This window comes from Puccinia triticina, chromosome 4A (genome assembly GCF_026914185.1).
Source record: "Puccinia triticina chromosome 4A, complete sequence".
In the NCBI taxonomy this organism is placed as follows: domain Eukaryota; kingdom Fungi; phylum Basidiomycota; class Pucciniomycetes; order Pucciniales; family Pucciniaceae; genus Puccinia; species Puccinia triticina.
The window spans coordinates 4,793,758-4,812,255 of NC_070561.1; the positions used below are offsets into that span (position 1 = coordinate 4,793,758).

The following is an 18,498-nucleotide window of genomic DNA, read 5'->3' on the forward strand; positions in this document are numbered from 1 at the left end:
AAAGTTTGAGGGGCAGCAGCTCCGGGCCTGGCTATCCCCCAGCCGCCGTGCCGATGGCCGGCACAGGCCATCGAGCGGAGTTGAACACTCCCCCAATGACCGGCCAGCACATGCGTGCATGTGGCACAAATTACCGGTCATCAAGGGGATTATGTACTCCTCTTGATGGCCAATCTATCCCGGTCATCGAGTGGAGTACATACTTCCCTTGATGACCGGGTCCGTTCCGGTCATCGAGGGGAGTGTTCACTCCTCTCAATGGCCAATCTATCCCGGTCATTGAGGGGAGTGTTCACTCCTCTCGATGACCGGAGCGATTGGGTCAGGGGAGTATGTACTCCTCTTGATGACCGGGTCCATGCTGGTCATCGAGAGGAGTACATCCTTCCCTTGATGACCGGGTCCGTTCCGGTCATCGAGAGGAATGTTCACTCCTCTCGACGACCGGAGTGGTCGGGTCACCGAGGGGAGTGTACTCCTCTTGATGGTCGGAACAAAGCGTCCATCGAGAGGAGTACATCCTTCCCTTGATGACCGAGTCCGTTCCGGTCATCGAGGGGAGTGTTCACTCCTCTCGCCAACCGGAGCAACCAGGTCACCAAGCTCCGGTCGTCAAGAGGAGTGAACATTCCTCTTGATGACCGGAACGGACCCGGTCATCGAGGGAAGGATGTACTCCTCTCAATGACCGGCATGGACCCGGTCATCGAGAGGAGTACGTACTCCCCTCGATGACCCAATTGCTCCGGTCATCGAGGGAAGTATGTACTCCACTCAATGACCGGGACAGAGTGCCCATCAAGAGGAGTACACAATCCCCTCGATGACCGGTAAGTAGTGCTAGATGCACACATGTGTATTTTTAATATGTATAACTTTTTTGTTCCACGTACTAGAGAAATAAAAATTTGAGATCACAGAGATTTATGCATAAATTTTACCCCCTGAATTTTCTAGCAATATTGTGTCATCAGAACATGAGATATAAGGGGTGCGCGTAGGGCTTAGTAGGAAAATGACCGCCAGCCACATAACTTTTTTGTTACACACCCAAACATTCCAAAACTTTCAGGAATGTTTACATGATGCATATATTTTGTGCTATCAAATTATTAGCAATAATGTTCCATTTTAGAATGACATATAAGGGGTGCGCGTAGGGCTTAGTAGGAAAATGACCGCCAACAATGTAACTTTTTTGTTACACACCCAAACAGTCCAAAAATTTCAGGAATCTTTCCATGATGCATATATTTTGTGCTATCAAATTATTAGCAATATTTTTCCATTGTAGAGTGACATATAATGTCAGGGCGCGTCTCTAAAGTGGCGACGCCCTGAATGGAAATGAACAGGTTGTGAGTTCCTAAATAGGAAAACACGCTCGACTCAACCGGGATACGGGAGGAGAAAGCCGCGCCTCCGTTGGAGGGGCTGGTAGAGCTAAGTCGTACCGGAACCTAAGAAGGTTCACAAGCTCAAGCTTACCTAGTAGGGTAGCAAGCGGAAAGAACCGTTAAGACGAGGAAGTGTGAACTGCAAAGGTGAAGGCGGTGAAAGGGATTCGGAGGCGGAGGCGGAGTCGAGGAGTAAGGATTATTCAAAGATATAAGAAAGGATGAGATGTAACTAGATGAAAGCCCCGGTCGTTTTGTATCAAACAAGGATGACGGGCTTGGTAATCTAAAGAATAATCTGAGGAACCCTTTGTGGGGCGGAGGCCCCAGGTATTTTATACTCGACTGTGATGGCCACACTTAGGAGTCAGGCCTCCACAACGTTCTACTAGACCCACGCGTGACAACTTCGCGTGGATTGTTCTCACTCGAGTTTGACATACCATGCCCACGCGTAGAACACTCGCGTGGAATGTGCTCACTCGAGCTCGACAACCCGTGAGCGTTGTGGAGCTCTACTTAGTCGCGCTTGCTCGCGCACTCGCTGTCCTCGGCGCGTACTGTGCCTGGAGCGGCACTATGCGCGCACAGCTCTTCTGCTGCGCGTGCAGTGTCAGCTTTGGCGCTGTCTGGACTAGCCAAGGGCTGACATTCGCCCCCAAAAAAAAGCACGGCTCTAATGGGAGTTGTGCCGGGGTTCCTACGTTTTGTAGCGCGAAATTTGCGTAGCAAGGTATCGGCATTAGCTATAGCCTCTTTCTTAATCCACTTGTCATGGTCCGCTGACAGGCCCTTGAACCTGGTCAGATAGATTCGACAATCCTGACCTTGAACCCTTGACAGCTTTTTGTCCAGGATTCTATATGCAACCTGTTTGGTATCAAGGTCGGGCAAAGTTTCCGGCACTACTGGCGGGGGAGGCTCGCGCTTATCGCCAGGCGCCACATATTTTTTAAGCAGACTGACGGGGAACATGGGATGTTTGAGATCATAGCCCTCAGTCAAAACAACCTTGACCGCATTACGCCTGTGTAGTGCTTTAACAAAAAACGGACCAACGAACAGATCCTTAAGTTTCCTGTTGCCTCCTAGGTTCTGAAAATTTACCGTCGAAATTAACACGCGGTCCCCGACTTTGATGTCATGATCCCGATGGTTTTTATCCCAACGCTCCTTATTGTATGCGACAGCCTCCGTCAGACACGCGCTTGCTTGTTGCTCAGCTTTGACCATCATCTCCTGGAACCTCTCGGCCGAGGGATGCAACGTTACCGCCTTGCTCAGTACGAGGTCGCGCGGCATATGCGGGATCCATCCGCGTTCAAGTTCAAACGGGGTTTTCCCTGTGCTAGAGTGTATGCTCGAGTTGTACGCATACTCCAACGCTGGCAACAAAGAGACCCAGTCATGCGAGTAGCCTTCCCCGTCCTTGAACTGAAGGCCAAACGCGCAATACCTGCGGATCATGTCCTCCAAGGTCTGGATCATACGCTCCGCAAGCCCATCCGTCTGGGGATGGTAAGCTGTCGAAAAGGATAGCTTCGTACCCATCAGTTGAAACAAGTTCTGCCAGAACTCGGAGGTAAATTTGGGATCCCGATTGGTAATGATTACCCTGGGGCAACCTACATCGTTGACGATGGAATTCCAAAACAGCAGGGCTACGTCTAACGCAGTGTTGTCCTTATAGCAAGGGAGAAAGCGGGCTCTCTTTGAAAAGCGGTCAACGACAACAAGGACCGCATTATAGCTATCCTTCCCTCCGGGAGGCAGAGCGGTGACGAAGTCCATGTTAATGACTTCCCACCGCTGCTTGGGCTCCTCGATGGATTGCAGGAGCCCGAAACGCTTACCCGTTGCCTGGTTGGCCTTCTGGCATCGGTCACAACTTGCGCAGTATTGCTCAACTCTAACAATCCATCCTGGCCACCAGGCCAACACGCGTAGATGCTCGACCGTACGGTCTTTGGAAAAATGTCCAGCTGCTATATTATCGTGACATTCCTGTAGCATAGCCAGAATGTGGTCTTCTTCCACTAACACCAGCGCGCAATGGTTGCCAGTACGATGGTAGAGGAGGCCGTCCAGAAGAATGAACCTGCCTGCGCTGAAATTTGTTTTCCATGGCTCCTCCAATTGAGCAACCAGGTCTGGCTGCGAGTGCTTCGAGCGGAGAATACCAACCAGTGCTGCCGTGTTACGGTTATTAGTGTAACTGGTTTCCACCGAATCCCAAAATTCAGTGGACAACCCACTTATACTGATTGCCATGATGGGAACCTCCCGGGATGTTTCCTCCTCGTTGGAGGCAGGATTATCCTTGTCGTTGGGAAGTGCCCACTGTGACAGCCCATCAGCGTTTTTATGTATGAGACCATCACGATGGACAATGGTCATTGACCCACGCCATTCCTGGATTGAGATCTGCCATTGCATCATGTGACGGCTAGGCGTTTTCATATTCAAGAGAGATTTCAGGGCAACACAATCAGTAATCACCGTGAACACACAGCCGTCGAGATAATAGTAAAGCTTTTCCAAAGCCCATACTAAACAGAGACACTCTAACTGAGATGCGCCGTACTTCTTCTCGGAATCCTTCAGCTGTCGTGAGATGAAGCAGATGGGTCCTTCCTGCTCTTTGTCCCCAATCATCTGAATCTGATGAAGCGCGGCGCCAATACCCTCCATACACGCATCTACATAAAGCAAGAAAGGCCTAGTAGGGTCTGGATGGAAGAGCAAGGGGGCCGTTGTCAACGCTACCCTCAAGGACTTGTAAGCCGCGACACGTTCGAGGGTCATTTCGAACCCAACGTTAGGGCTACAAATCTTGTATAAACAAGACGCCATCATGTTAAAATCACGTATGTGCAGCCGGTAGTAACCAGCGAAGCCAAGAAACGACTGTAACTCCTTCACAGTTGTGGGGATGGGTTTCAGTAGCACCGCTGCTACTCTGTTCTGGTCAATGCCTAGGGAGAGGCCGTTGACAATGTGGCCCAGGGCTTTCAGCTCGGAAAACCCAAAGGAACATTTAGTTAAGGATATCTTCATTCCCATAGCGATGACCTTCTGCAAAACAATCCTCAATTTGACCAGGTGATCTTCCCAGTTGTCTGTGAAGATTATGATATCATCAATGTAGATGATCAACCAGAGCTTGCTTAACTCCAGCCTAAATTCCGTGTCCATCATGCGCTGGAAATGGGACGGGGCGTTTTTTATGCCGAAAGGCATGCGGAGATATTCATGGACTCCCATATGCGAAATTATGCGCAGAAATTGCCGGCTATCTTTGCTGACAGTATTCTGGTGGAATCCCTTAAGCACGTCCATGCAGGTGATATATTTTGCCCCGTGAAGTTTAGTCAGGGACTCGGTAATCTTCGGCATTGGGTACCTATCCGGAGTCGTGTACGTGTTTAGGGCACGGAAATCACCGACCAGTCGAGATTTTTCCTTGTTCCAGGCTATGATCACGGGCGTCGTGATTGCAACCCCTTCGTTGGAGCCTACCTTCCGAAGAATACCCATCTTCATGAGCAAGGTAATATGTTCCTCTATCGCAGTCCGTGTACGAGGACTCGCTGGGTACGGGGATTTGCGCAAAGCCAGCGGATAGGGCTTGTTGACGGTCAGGGTAATCTCGACCTCGTGTCCTTTGATGGAGCCAAATGGTTGGTCAACTGTAGCAAACGCTGCCTTGTTGTCGGACAACGCGCAGACCAGTTCCGCACGCTGAGCTGCGGTTATATCTCCGTTGATCTTTGAGTCTCGTACCACTTCTTCCTCAAAGGTAGGCTCGCTTGCCGCACCGGCTAGGACCGCGTTGATTGACTCATCAAAGTCGAATTTTTGTCTCCCGATAGTAAACTGCCTTTTTCCTGCATTAAGCAGGGATATTTTGTAATGAAGCAAGTAATCATTACCCATGATGAAGTACCTGGCCGACATATTGTCCATGACGACAAATTTGATGACCATTCGTATGTTACGGAAGATTAGCCGGACATTTACTACTCCGAGCGAAACAAGGGCGCCAGTCGCGCTATGGAACTTCCCTGCTTCCATGGGCAGGATGAATTTCTCCCAACCTGGGCAGAACCGCGAAAGATAACCTTTCCCCACCACCGACCTCACGGCCCCGCTGTCCAAGAGCACCATGCATTCTTTATCGCAGCACGACATCTGTACGAGGTTATTTCTACCCCTAGACGTGCTTACGACATCAGTGCTGCCAGATATAGCGCCTATGATGGATTCTCCGTCCTCCTCTGGTTCGCTGCCCACCTCATTGCCCTTGCTGTCGTCTTCCTTTTCCCCAACGTTATTAACGTTCTTAGGGCAATTACGGGCCGTATGCCCCGTCTCTTTACACGAGTAACACTTAATATCCGATGCCGGGGTCCTATTCTTCTCCGCGGCGGCGGGAGGAGCTTTGCTAGGCGTAGGGGGAGGGGGTTTCGGCGTGAAACGGCGCCTGCCCAGACGAGTTTTGTCACAGATATCCTCCAATATACTAATGAAGCAGCTAAGGTCTGCGTCCGGTTGCTTCATAGCATTCTTAGCTGCATACTCGACCTCATTGTCCATGAGGTTTAACAGTTTGAAGTTAATGGATTCCTGATCTATACCAGGCTCAAAACACTGCAATCTGTTGTACTGGCGGGTCACCCACTGCGCCGGCGCGGTTTCGCCTGGGACAAATTTATCTGCGGTGAAAGCATCCTGTTTCTTCCGCTTCCAAGCGGAGTGGCCAAACTTTTTACAAATCTCAGCCCTCCAGAAAGCCCAGCTAGGGTTTTGGTGCATGAGGCGCATGGTTTCATACCACGACAATGCCGTACCTGTAAGCATAGTGAGGAGTTTGAGGACAATGACCTCATCATCCACGTGACTGTCGCTTTTCGCGGTATCTATCCATCGGACGAACCGGAGATGATCGTATTCCCCGTCCCCAGAGAACGTCGGCCAATCCGATTTGGCAATCGCATTGTTAAGCCGTTTCTTCAGCTCAGGGTCAATCCTCTCCGGTGCGTACCGCGGAGTTTGATGCTCAGGCTGAGGGAAATGAGGCGGCGTCTGCCTGCTATGATTGGATTGGCGCAGATTAGAAACTGCAGCAGTAAGTGCGGCCATTTCTTCCCGAAGCCGAGCTCCTTTGGAACGGTATTGACTCATCATACGGTCAATCTTATCACTAAGTTTGAGAAAATTAGCACGCTGATTCTTGCTCTGCTCCTCCAGCTTTTGCTCAACCTCCGCGCTAACGCTGGAGGCGCCCGAAGAGACGTGAGGAGTCGGCATGGTAGCCGTAAGACTTCCAACCAGCCGTAGTTTGGCGAACTTCTGGTCAATATGGGTAGACAGAGTCTCAGACAACGTCGAAGCTATGCTATCGAGCATCAGGGTTTCCCTGGAAAATTCAATCTCCCGGAGAATAGTTCTATTCTGATCCGACACAGAGTGTAGGCGGGCGCTGACTTCCTGTACCACCTGTATGACCTTACTATTGTCTGGTAGGCCACTAATGACCTGGGCTACCGCGGTGTCAACACACGTCTGAATGAAGTTTTTCATTTCGTCCTCATTCTTCTTGTTTTCCTCCGGGCGCAAGGCCTGGACCATATCCTCCACCGTGCGGACTTTAGCCGCCAGGCGGTCGAGTACCTCAGTCATGTAAGTGGAACTAGAAGAGACTGTATTGCAAGTAGTATGTATACCAGTCAATGAAAATTTAACGCCTTTAAATTGTTTGTTGACAACGTCTTTAACAATCTGAACATTATTGGAAATAGGGGAAGATATATCCTTAAGCAAAGACTTCGATAGGGACGTCAAAGACAAGTCTATGCGGTCTTTAATGAAACGCGAATTCCCATCAATAATCTTCTCCAGCTCCTTAAACATACGGTTCAAGACGGCACTCACTTCCAAAAGGGTCAGTTGTTGTATCCTTGGTTCCTGGAGCGCGACTGATCTATGGCTTGATAGCCTCCTTGGATCGTCCTGCCCATGCGAAACAACTCCGCGTAGATCGACGCCTTGTAATTCTGGCGTCCCCTCATTCGGCTCGGACGGTTGCTTTGATTCTGGGATGGCTGGGCTGGCCTGTCGGTTTGCTGGCCCGCTGGATTTGCTCCGTTGTTGGGGCGTACATAGGCTTGATGGCGGTTTTGGCCGCGGTTTCTGGAATTCTGGGATCTCGCCGATCGGGGGTTTGGGCGCGTGGATGGAGGCGTCCAACCCTCGGTGAGAACCAGAAGGGTCTCGCGTCCGATCAACTACTCCAACTTTTGGTGAGTTGCGGTCGCCTGATCCCCTAGGATCCTCATCGCCTCTTGGTTCGTCCCGGCGAGGGCTTCCAGATACGCTTGCTTGTATCGGAGATGGGTCTGAAACACCAGCTCGGTCGTTGGGCTCCAGTTTTGGCGTACTTCCGCCGCGTTTAAATTCGCCCGGGGGAACGAGGGCTGGTTGGGAGGACCTAGTGGAGGATGCACGAGAAATGGGTTTACTAATCGTTTTCTTGGGAGGAGTCATGATGGATGGGACTGGACAAACCTTCACCAATGGTGATGATATCTATGCTAGCAATGGACTCAGATCGCGGCCGTTCTTGATTCAGATTGTCGGACCCAACGCGAGGATTATTGCCAACCAGCTGTCGTTCTATAGCTGCGGATGAGGCTCCCGGAGATGGCCTGGAACGGACGTCGTCTATGAGACGCTGGACGACGGAGCTAGCCCGGAGAACCGAGTTCCCGTTAGAACCGGTAGACGAAGACGCCGAGTTGCGCAACTGGATCGGAGCTCCTAGAGCCGGAGCAGTAGCTGCGCGAGTACTGTTGCAAGCAGTGGCACCTGTGGGATGAAAGAGCCGATCAAAGAGGTCTCCAACACCGTTGTTAACTTGGCTCCCGGCGGGAACTTCTGGGTCTGGGTTGTTAGCAACTCCGGGAGGAGCCAAGGTTCTGTTTGAGCGGTTAGAAACCGTTGGATTGCCGCTACGCTCGGCCTGAAAGAAATTAAGAAGAGACGTCTGACGAGTCGACACTACAAGTATACGTATCAGTTGCTGCTTCGACTAAATGAGTCTCCCAGCGAGGTAGACTGCTTACTAATGATACTGAGCGGTAGTTAACCGTTGACGTTTGCAAAAAAAGTTGTTTCGAACTGGGTTTCTGTCAAAGAAACTAACAATGTAAAAGGACGAGTATCAGTATTTGAATACTCGTAGGGTCTGGGAAAAATTTCCCGATGAGGCCCCCAAATGTCAGGGTGCGTCTCTAAAGTGGCGACGCCCTGAATGGAAATGAACAGGTTGTGAGTTCCTTTTAGGAAAACACGCTTGACTCAACCGGGATACGGGAGGAGAAAGCCGCGCCTCCGTTGGAGGGGCTGGTAGAGCTAAGTTGTACCGGAACCTAAGAAGGTTCACAAGCTCAAGCTTACCTAGTAGGGTAGCAAGCGGAAAGAACCGTTAAGACGAGGAAGTGTGAACTGCGAAGGTGAAGGCGGTGAAAGGGATTCGGAGGCGGAGGCGGAGTCGAGGAGTAAGGAGTATTCGAAGATATAAGAAAGGATGAGATGTAACTAGATGAAAGCCCCGGTCGTTTTGTATCAAACAAGGATGACGGGCTTGGTAATCTAAAGAATAATCTGAGGAACCCTTTGTGGGGCGGAGGCCCCAGGTATTTTATACTCGACTGTGATGGCCACACTTAGGAGTCAGGCCTCCACAACGTTCTACTAGACCCACGCGTGACAACTTCGCGTGGATTGTTCTCACTCGAGTTTGACATACCATGCCCACGCGTAGAACACTCGCGTGGAATGTGCTCACTCGAGCTCGACAACCCGTGAGCGTTGTGGAGCTCTACTTAGTCGCGCTTGCTCGCGCACTCGCTGTCCTCGGCGCGTACTGTGCCTGGAGCGGCACTATGCGCGCACAGCTCTTCTGCTGCGCGTGCAGTGTCAGCTTTGGCGCTGTCTGGACTAGCCAAGGGCTGACATATAAGGGGTGCGCGTAGGGCTTACTAGGAAAATGACCTCCAACCTTATATCTTTTTTGTTACAGACCCAAACAGTCTAAAAGTTTCAGGAAACTTTCAATGTAGCATATTAAGTTTTCTATGAAATTATTAGCCATGGGGTGTAATCAAAATAGGAGATATAAGGTGTACACGGATAAAGCCCGCCGTGCACACCCCATATCTCCTATTTTTATCAAAACAAGTTGCTAAGAATATCATATCACAAATGATAGGCTACATGAAAGAGTTCCTGAAATTCTTGGACTGTTTGGGTCTGTAACAAAAAAGCTATAAGGTTGGCGGTCATTTTCCTACTAAGCCCTTGGCGCACCCCTTATAGGTCATTCTACAATGGCACACTATTGCTAATAATTTAATAGCACAAAATATATGCATCATGGAAAGATTCCTGAAATTTTGGGCTATTTGGGTGTGTAACAAAAAAGTTACATTGTTGGCGGTCATTTTCCTACTAAGCCCTACGCGCACCCCTTATATGTCATTCTACAATGGAACACTATTGCTAATAATTTGATAGCACAAAATATATGCATCATGTAAACATTCCTGAAAGTTTTGGAATGTTTGGGTGTGTAACAAAAAAGTTATATGGCTGGCGGTCATTTTCCTACTAAGCCCTACACGCACCCCTTATATCTCACACAATATTGCTAGGAAATTCAGGGGGTACAATTTATGCATAAATCTCTGTGATCTCAAATTTTTATGTCTCTAGTACATGGAACAAAAAATTTATACATATTAAAAATAATAAAAAATAATATGAAAAATTAGCACGCTTAACAACTCCCAAAATTTTTCCATTTTAGGGAACGACTCCCAAAAAGTCCGTACCCCAAAAAAGGGCCTAGGTGGACGTCGGGAGTCGGTCGAAATTCGGTCCCGGCGATGTATGGGAGTTGCTTTCCCAACTTTTGGGAGTCGGTTTTCCGCTCCCCGGGTATGCAATACGGCACTCCACCCCAGTAGCTCATGCGAGGGAGCCCTGATGACAACCCGTAACGACGAGCTGCGAGCCTAACTGTGCTAGTCTCAACAATCTCTCTGAAGTCTTTCATTCAGATTCAACAGCAAGTTGATGAACAGCTCAATGGATTGCTTGACTGGTTGAGAGAGACAGGGAGGGATAAAGAATGTGACTGGTGTTCAATGAGAGGACTCATCGCCAGAAGAGCAATATTCACAAGAAGAGCAATATCTAGAAGAGAGTTATTGACAATGCAAGTCTAGAAGAGAGTTATTCACAATGCAGGGAGAGCAATATTCACAGTGAACAAAGATGAAAATCGATGCAAATGATTTATGGCGGGTGAGTATCTCGGAGAAATTCACAAAATATGGCGCTCTTCTTCAATCAGGTGCTGTGCTGAGGTATTTGTTGTGGCTGAGGAATGTTCTTGGCGAAGAAAGACGACCGTCTATGCTCAGCGGTTCTGTTGGCGCAGAGGAGAAGAATTAATAACTGTCAGCTTGGAGCTAGTCTTCGGGAATGAGGGTACAAAAGGGAGTCGAAGGAGAAGGGAAAACCCACTGAACCCGTCCCGGTCTGTGGTAGGTTGCGAAAATGAGCATTGGATCAAAACACATGAATTCTGATAATGTAAAACAGCTCGTACCATTTAGGATTGACGAACGAGTGGGCCGCTTATCCTCCCCATGTCTAATCATTGGAATAACAGAAACAATCGATGTGAGTATTGAGTCGATCCACTTAACTGTGAACGAAGAAAAACTCATTTACCGATTTTTGCAGCCTCACTGAGTTTTGCGCCACTCTCTTTGACTTTTCCGAAGCAGCAGCAGATAAAGTCCCAACAACCTGCAGGTGCAGCACTAAAACCGGAGTACAAGCAAGACAGCTGGACGACAAGGACGAGGAGCACGTTGATGGAAGTAGCAAGCTTCATTGTGTAAATCTGAAGTTGGTTGAGGTTGGTTAAAGAGGTGATTAACGAAGGTGGGTGCAGACAATGAGATATCTGGGGGGATTGGATGGTGGGATGGTGCATCCACGCGGCAGACACAGTCGTCTTTTATAAGCCTGACCCATCGGCGTGTTTGATCTTTCATTGATGAATCGCGTGGCCCACGCTGCCGTGTATGTATGTACATGTACCGGTTGCACGGATTGTCCGGCCGTGTAGAGGTTTCATGAGTGCACCCGAGCGTTCCTGGGACATATGTACATTCATAGCAGCCGGTCAGAGCCGGTCCTAATTGGGTGGAATCTCTGACGAAACCCGAGACGTTTCTGACATTCACCACTATTCCTTGCATTCCAGTGGTGGTGCACTGTAATCTGTGCGATTTCATTCGCTTGCAGACCTCCCTGGTGGGTCCGATATGGTGTTCATACCGGTCTATTGTCTTGCGCCCTTCGGGTGTGCCTGCTCGTCACTTAATTGTGGGCTAATAGCCCGGTGAGTGGTCGTGCCAACTCGCGGAGCGTATTATCGCGGTCCCTGCCTCGCTGGAATATGGCGGGTAATTAAGCCGTGGGCGCCGTTTCTATTTTCCCGGCAGGGATTCGTCTCGGCCTGCGTTTCATTGGTGCATCCATTGACAAAAATATGTATATGTCATGCACAGTATGTAAACATGTACATGTCTCCGGCCGGAAACGAAAGCATGGTGTCAGGTGTGAAGGCCAACCTACTCAACTTATCTCAATCGGCAAGATAGCCTAGCATAAGTGAGAAGTGGAAAGGTTATTCTCGTAGAAACTCTAATGAGAATAGCCTTTATACAATTATGGTGTTCAAAGTTGGTTTGCATAATTTTATGCATGCATAAATCATAAAATCATAAAATCTTTTTTGGAGGGGATATGACTGTCTAATTATGTAATACAAAAATTCCTCACCAAAATATTTTTATGATTTTATGATTTATGCATGCATAAAATTATGCAAACCAACTTTGAACACCATAAATAAGGGATTTATAGAATGTTTTCTTTTATTGATAATAACTAGAGGCCAAGGCGGCTGCGCCGCTGCAGGGGAAAAAGGCCCAAAATTGCCCCCAATGACCACCGCATCCTCAAAAAATCATGAAAATGTTGGCTTTACTTTTAGTAGTCACACCAGAGTGACACAAACTGGAACATTTCTCATTGGAATCACTTCAAGCTACACATCATCACAAGTTATTCCAGTCATCATCTTAAAACTTTCAATCTACTCACAAGGCTGCTCCACCACTGAACATAAAATGGATACTCCCGACCAAAAGGAGGTGTATCAACATACTTTGCCAAAAACAGATTTATTTCTTTGAGGCCACCAATAGAATCACACTATGATTGATTGCAAAATAATTTTGGTCAATGTGCTGAAAGGTAAAAAGATACAAGCCAATACATCACAATTGCTGTCATTTTTTGCAGTGCTCATCAGGCCCACTCACCTTGGCATGGTAGTGCCATATTAAAACTCTCTTTGCTTATAGTTCCACAGATCCTAAATTAATGTATTGAAATACGAATCCATTTTGTCAAACTGTGGCATGTAGTCTTGTTTCAGTAGTGTTTCTTGTTTGGATCCCTCAAAAATAAAATATGGAAATCCATTAGAATGATAGATCACTTTGTGATTTTGGGAATTATGTGCCCATGACCATGATTTAACTTTATAAGTAAAAACCATGTAGATATATTCATAAAAAATCAGAATACCATCAGATCACATCTATGGCTGATAGTTATTATAAATTTGACATTTTCATTTATGTGGGTCTAATTTAACATCTTCAAGGGTACCAGACGGTCTAGGAAGTCTTTGAATGTGCTGAATAATGAACAATTCAAAAGCTGGTAATCACAAAGAAGAATCAGCCAAAAAGAAATCTGGTCCATTTTCAAACAACACAGCACAACAAAAAATTTGAATTGTTCTTGTTCTTCTTAATATAGGGAAGCATGTTTGGCAATGCCATTGACAGCTTATCAGCAAGTTTCTAAATCTGGAAGGCCGCCTCCAGTCTAAATAAATTATGTGTGTGACAAAAGGCTGCCAAACATCCATTACGAATATGATGCACTGGGACCCACCCCCAATGGGGATTGATGGGATGGGAGAGAATTCAGTGAATCTTTGATGGCCAGTGGACAGGACTCCCTGCAGCTTCGCAGAGAAAGAGGGGGATGACTGGGTGTGCAGCTTAAGGATAGCAGCGTCTGGGAGGGACAAAACAATTAAAAGAGCTGGGTAACAGGATGGGCACCGGAGTTGAGTGGGGAGATGTAAGGCGGGGTGGTTGAGTCACTTGAGGAGCAAGCATACATACATACATCCAACCGGCAGCTGATTGCAGCAAATCAATTGGCGAGCTAAGCAACTCACAAAACTGCCCGCTTCCGGCACCAAGCTTGAGGGAATACCATGCACCCAAGGTGTGGGAGCGATTCCTTAGCGCAGAATTTCTCTTGGCGACGCTAACCATGACGCTTTCACCAAAATCATGGGATGATCCAAAGACCCACCAAAAATCATATCTAGAGGAACGAGGTCCATCAATTAGTTGCATGCTTGACTCGGAAAAAAAAGGGGGAAATGACTGACATGAACAGACCAGCAAGTAAGATGGTACCAGTCTTGAAGCTATCAAGCTTCAATAGCGTGATAGCATTGAAGGCAAAGCTGAGAGCAAACAAGTTGGAAAGCATCCATTGTTTTGTGTACCATTTGACCGCGGAGAGGATGACAGAGATGGCGATGAAGCCAATGTACCAGTTGGTGAACCGGAGACTGAACAAGACATCTGCCGTGTTCCGGGTCAATCTGAACTTGTATTTTGTCTGTCTCGCCCAGGTCATCGGGCCGAGATTTGTCTTGGTGATTGTCACCAACATTGTTGCTAGCGCTCCCAAGCCCATCAGCAAGAAATATCCGGCAAACAGGACATTGATGAGGTCTTTGTTCAGGTACTTGAACACAAGATACAATCCTAATAACTCTCCCAAGCCCCTGATCATCAAATTTCAGATGTAAATAGATATGCAGGAAATAAGTTGGATTGGTGGAAGGAGTGGATAGCCTGGGATGTGCGAAATGACTTACAAGACTGAGACCAGTAAGCGTCTTCACTGGTCATTTGCTTGATAGCTTCCTCTTCCTCATTGGAAGATTCAGTGGAATCAAGAGAATTTTTTCCTCCCTTTTTCTTCAACACAATTGGAGCCCAAGTCAAAGCAGAATGATGAGATCAGCTTGGTCTGTTTTTTTTGTTGTTGCTCTTGCTGTTGGGCGGAGTCAAAGGTTAGTTTGCAGGGCTCGCTGGAGCTCTCAATCGATGCTTGGCCACCGGCGAAGGCAGCTGGGACAAGCTTGGGGTGTTGAAGAGAAGCAGGGAGCAAGAGGCATAGCGCTCCTTCTGCTTCAGGTCCTCCATTGTTGTGTCGTCGCATGACGGGAGCGAGTACATAGATCAACAGACGGTGGCGCAGGTTTGGGCCTCTTCCCTGGGCGCCACGCAGCGCGTTGGGATGCGGATCATTGTTGATTGCTGGCAGGTTGGGGTTGTACTTGGAGGAGGGCGAGGGGAGTGGGCTATGGTTGTGGTGCTTGGTTGGCGGCGATGGAGTGGTCGTCATCCCTGTTGTTGCTGCGGTTGTTGTTGTTGGTGGATCTCGAGCCAATGCGGAAGAGCTTATTCCACGACCGTTGCAAGCCGCCTGAGCTGGTTGTATCGATGGACAAGCAAATCTGGACGGTATTTACATTGAGTTTGCTTTGCGTGGCGTTGGTTTGCGGTATGTATGTACATACATGAAGGTGGCGTTGATGGTGTGGGTCAGGTAGAGTCTGTTGCCTGTAGCGAGGATGTTGGCAGATGGGCGTGGTCTGAATTTGTTAGGGGGCGGGGTGCAGACAATTATAAAAGGAAGAGAGTCGGAGGCCAAAATGTTTCCTCAGGCGACTCTTGGGCTGTACTTCCAGCTTGAGGGTTGTCTCACCCCCGTCTGCTGTTGCATTTGCGCAGTCCGGCGGGGGATATTCGTGGACCCCCTGTGCTTCCGGGCTGGGGGTCTTCTTCCCAACGCTTTTTGACCCTGCTAGACAGGGATGGGCGTTGGGCCACGGTGCGTCAGCTTGCTGCGCTGGGTGGCTGGTTGTGGGTTGCAGATATTTTTTTGCCTGCACCAGGAAAAAACAATGATAACTTGTCTGCAAGTGACATCAAAAAGTACAAAGGCCCCTTTGTACTTTGCTATGTCACTTGTTGGCAAGTGATCATTCTTTTTTCCTGGTGCTGTAGACTGTTTTTTTGGTGTGTGCATGTTTTTTGTAGGCAAAACCGCGGTTTTTTGGCTTGTTGTATTAAAAAAAGGGAAAACCTTTCTTTTTTTCGTAATTTTGGCCTTTTGTAAGGGGAAATGTGAGCCTGAGTCTCTATAGTGACAGCAGGACACAAGAAATGGGGGGGCAATAGTTGGATTTCTTGGGATAAAGAAAATACAACTATGAGAGAAAGAGAGAAAGAGAGAGAGAGAAACTTAGCAGGATCAAGATGAAGAGAAGTACTAGGTTATTCTAGTGGGAATGCACGTCCACTGGCAATGCTACTCTTCAGAAGAGTGCTGCTAATCTGTGCTAGAAAGAGCTACAGCTTCCTCTCAGGAGGGTATCTGGATTAGATAAGTTTAATCCAGCCACAATTTTTTAGCTTCCTTCTGGATAGTCAAGGTTCTTAAAGGGAAACCTGAGGGACAGCCCTGTAACCTAGATTTGAGGCAAAGGCCAACTGATAATGAGGGACAGCCCTGTGATCAAGATTGAGGCAAAGGCCAGTAGATTTGGAGGGACAGCCCTATGATCAAGAAGGAGACAAAACCAGCAGAAAGAGCAGATCAAGCAAGACACAGAGTTGTACCTCTGAGATAAACAAGGTTCAGTGAAAGAGGTTACTTACTGTCAATATCCTAGGCGCCTGTGACGGTAGGTATACTGGGAGTGTTGTAAGCTCTTTGGTGGTGATCCTGGGGTTATCTGGGTGGTGGTTCTGGTGTGCTGAAGTCTGTAGATCCGCCTCAGGAAAGGGGGATCCTGACTACGAAAATTTTCACAGTTTGCTTATGTAATCTACATATGTACATGTGGTTTGGCGCGCCTGGTAGCGCTGACACGTCACAACTGCGCATGCGCGCCACAACTCAATAACTCAGGGAAGGAGTATAGTTACAAAGAGTTGGTAAGTTGTAACTAGGGTTAAAATTATGTGAGGAAACAGAATATGAAGTCATAACAAGGTTATCTCTTAAGATGAAAAAGATATAAAGTAATTTATATGTAACAAAGGTAGAACAGGCAGCTTTTAGGTCAGCTGTGATGACTCTAAGGCTGACAGGAAACCCTTGAATTTTTTTTCTACAAACCTGAGGCTTTAATATAATTGGATGTAAAGGACAAGAATATTGAGATGATGAAAAGAGGAAAGAGGAACAAAAGAAAGAAAGCAACCAGAATATAACAACAAATCCAAGATCATGTTTACAAACCAACTGAGTATTAATCTAAGTTCACTAAAACCTGTAACTCATTGAACTTTGGTTCCAGGGTTTCCCCTCATCAAAACCAAAAAAACCATGAGTTTTAACTCAGTAGGGCTGGCGCAAATCCCGCTAACCAGTACCCTAAGCCCCCATTGCCTTTGACACTCCCCTGTGGCTTTAAAGTGCCTAGGTGGGGGAGCGTGGGGGAAAACCGTTGGTGAAAATGGAGGCCCTATTTATATTCTTTTCTACTGGAGGGTCTTCCTTCCAGTTGGTAGGGTTTACAGCCCTTTTGACCGGAAGGGATTCCCTCCAGTCAGATAGGCTGTAGAGCCTCTTCGCCTGAAATTATTTAATTCCGGTCAAAGAAGCTGTAGAGCCCCTTCAACCGGAAGGGAATCCTTCCAGTCAAAGAGGCTGTAGAGCTCCTTTGACCGGAAGGGAATCCTTCCAGTCGAAGAGGCTGTATAGCCCCTTTGACCGGAAGGGAATCCTTCCAGTCAAAGAGGCTGTAGAGCCCCTTTGACCGGAAGGGAATCCTTCCAGTCGAAGAGGCTGTATAGCCCCTTTGACCGGAAGGGAATCCTTCCAGTCAAAGAGGCTGTAGAGCCCCTTTGACCGGAAGGGAATCCTTCCAGTCGAAGAGGCTGTATAGCCCCTTTGACCGGAAGGGAATCCTTCCAGTCGAAGAGGCTGTATAGCCCCTTTGACCGGAAGGGAATCCTTCCAGTCGAAGAGGCTGTATAGCCCCTTTGACCGGAAGGGAATCCTTCCAGTCGAAGAGGCTGTATAGCCCCTTCGACCGGAAGGGAATCCTTCCAGTCAAAGAGGCTGTAGAGCCCCTTTGACCGGAAGGGAATCCTGTGAGATTTCACAGAACTAAGAGATTTAATTTCATTGTGAGAAAGAGGTCTATCTGTCAGGCACAGAGACTTAGGTAAGAAAAGGAAACAACTATTACCTAAGAGCAGATTGGAGGCCGACTCTGGTAATGAGATATGAGGAAAGTTGAAATGCAAAGGGCTCCAAAGCAGCTTGGACCACGCGTAGGCGGCTGAAGACAGATGTGTCCGTAGGGTGGATTGGTCACTGCGAGAGTCGTCAGTGACTGGGCTTCCTGAGGGTAAGCTTAGGAGATTTTTCTCTTACAGGGACTCGGTAGGCGTTGCGCTCAACACTAGCCAATCCAAGCTGAGAGATTGCAGGAGCTGCCAATTTCTATGTCCAAGTGACAGCGGTCAGCTTCTGGCAATCCTGACTTGGCACTGCAGCGCAGGAATTACCTCCTCTTGAGGGGCTGGTGATCCTGTTGCTGAGGCTTGAACCGGAACGGTCTGGGTTGGCGTCGGAAGCTGGCGTGCTGTATCATAGAGAGGACTCTTGTCAGCATTGCTGTCCTAGCTTTGACGATCCCAGCTTACCTACTCACCTTGAGAAGGTTTGGGTTTGCTTGGGTCGCTTGGGCGCTTCGTCTGTTGATGACGTGGCTAGAGGGGAGCAGAGGATTCAGTGTTAGCTTGATCCTACTGCCTGAGAGGAGCATCATGCA

The 18,498-nt window shown here is 48.1% G+C and overlaps 1 protein-coding gene across 1 annotated transcript; it reads right to left on the reverse strand.

The window, feature by feature from the left end:
• Window positions 1-7,985: 7,985 nt before the first annotated feature.
• PtA15_4A552 (uncharacterized protein) lies at window positions 7,986-15,050 on the reverse strand (the record flags this gene model as incomplete). The annotated part of the gene is made up of 5 exons (XM_053168448.1): window positions 7,986-8,018; window positions 8,116-8,418; window positions 13,745-13,952; window positions 14,020-14,384; window positions 14,628-15,050. 5 exons carry the CDS (start codon window positions 15,048-15,050, stop codon window positions 7,986-7,988), a joined length of 1,332 nt encoding a protein of 443 aa, XP_053019656.1.
• Window positions 15,051-18,498: the final 3,448 nt, after the last annotated feature.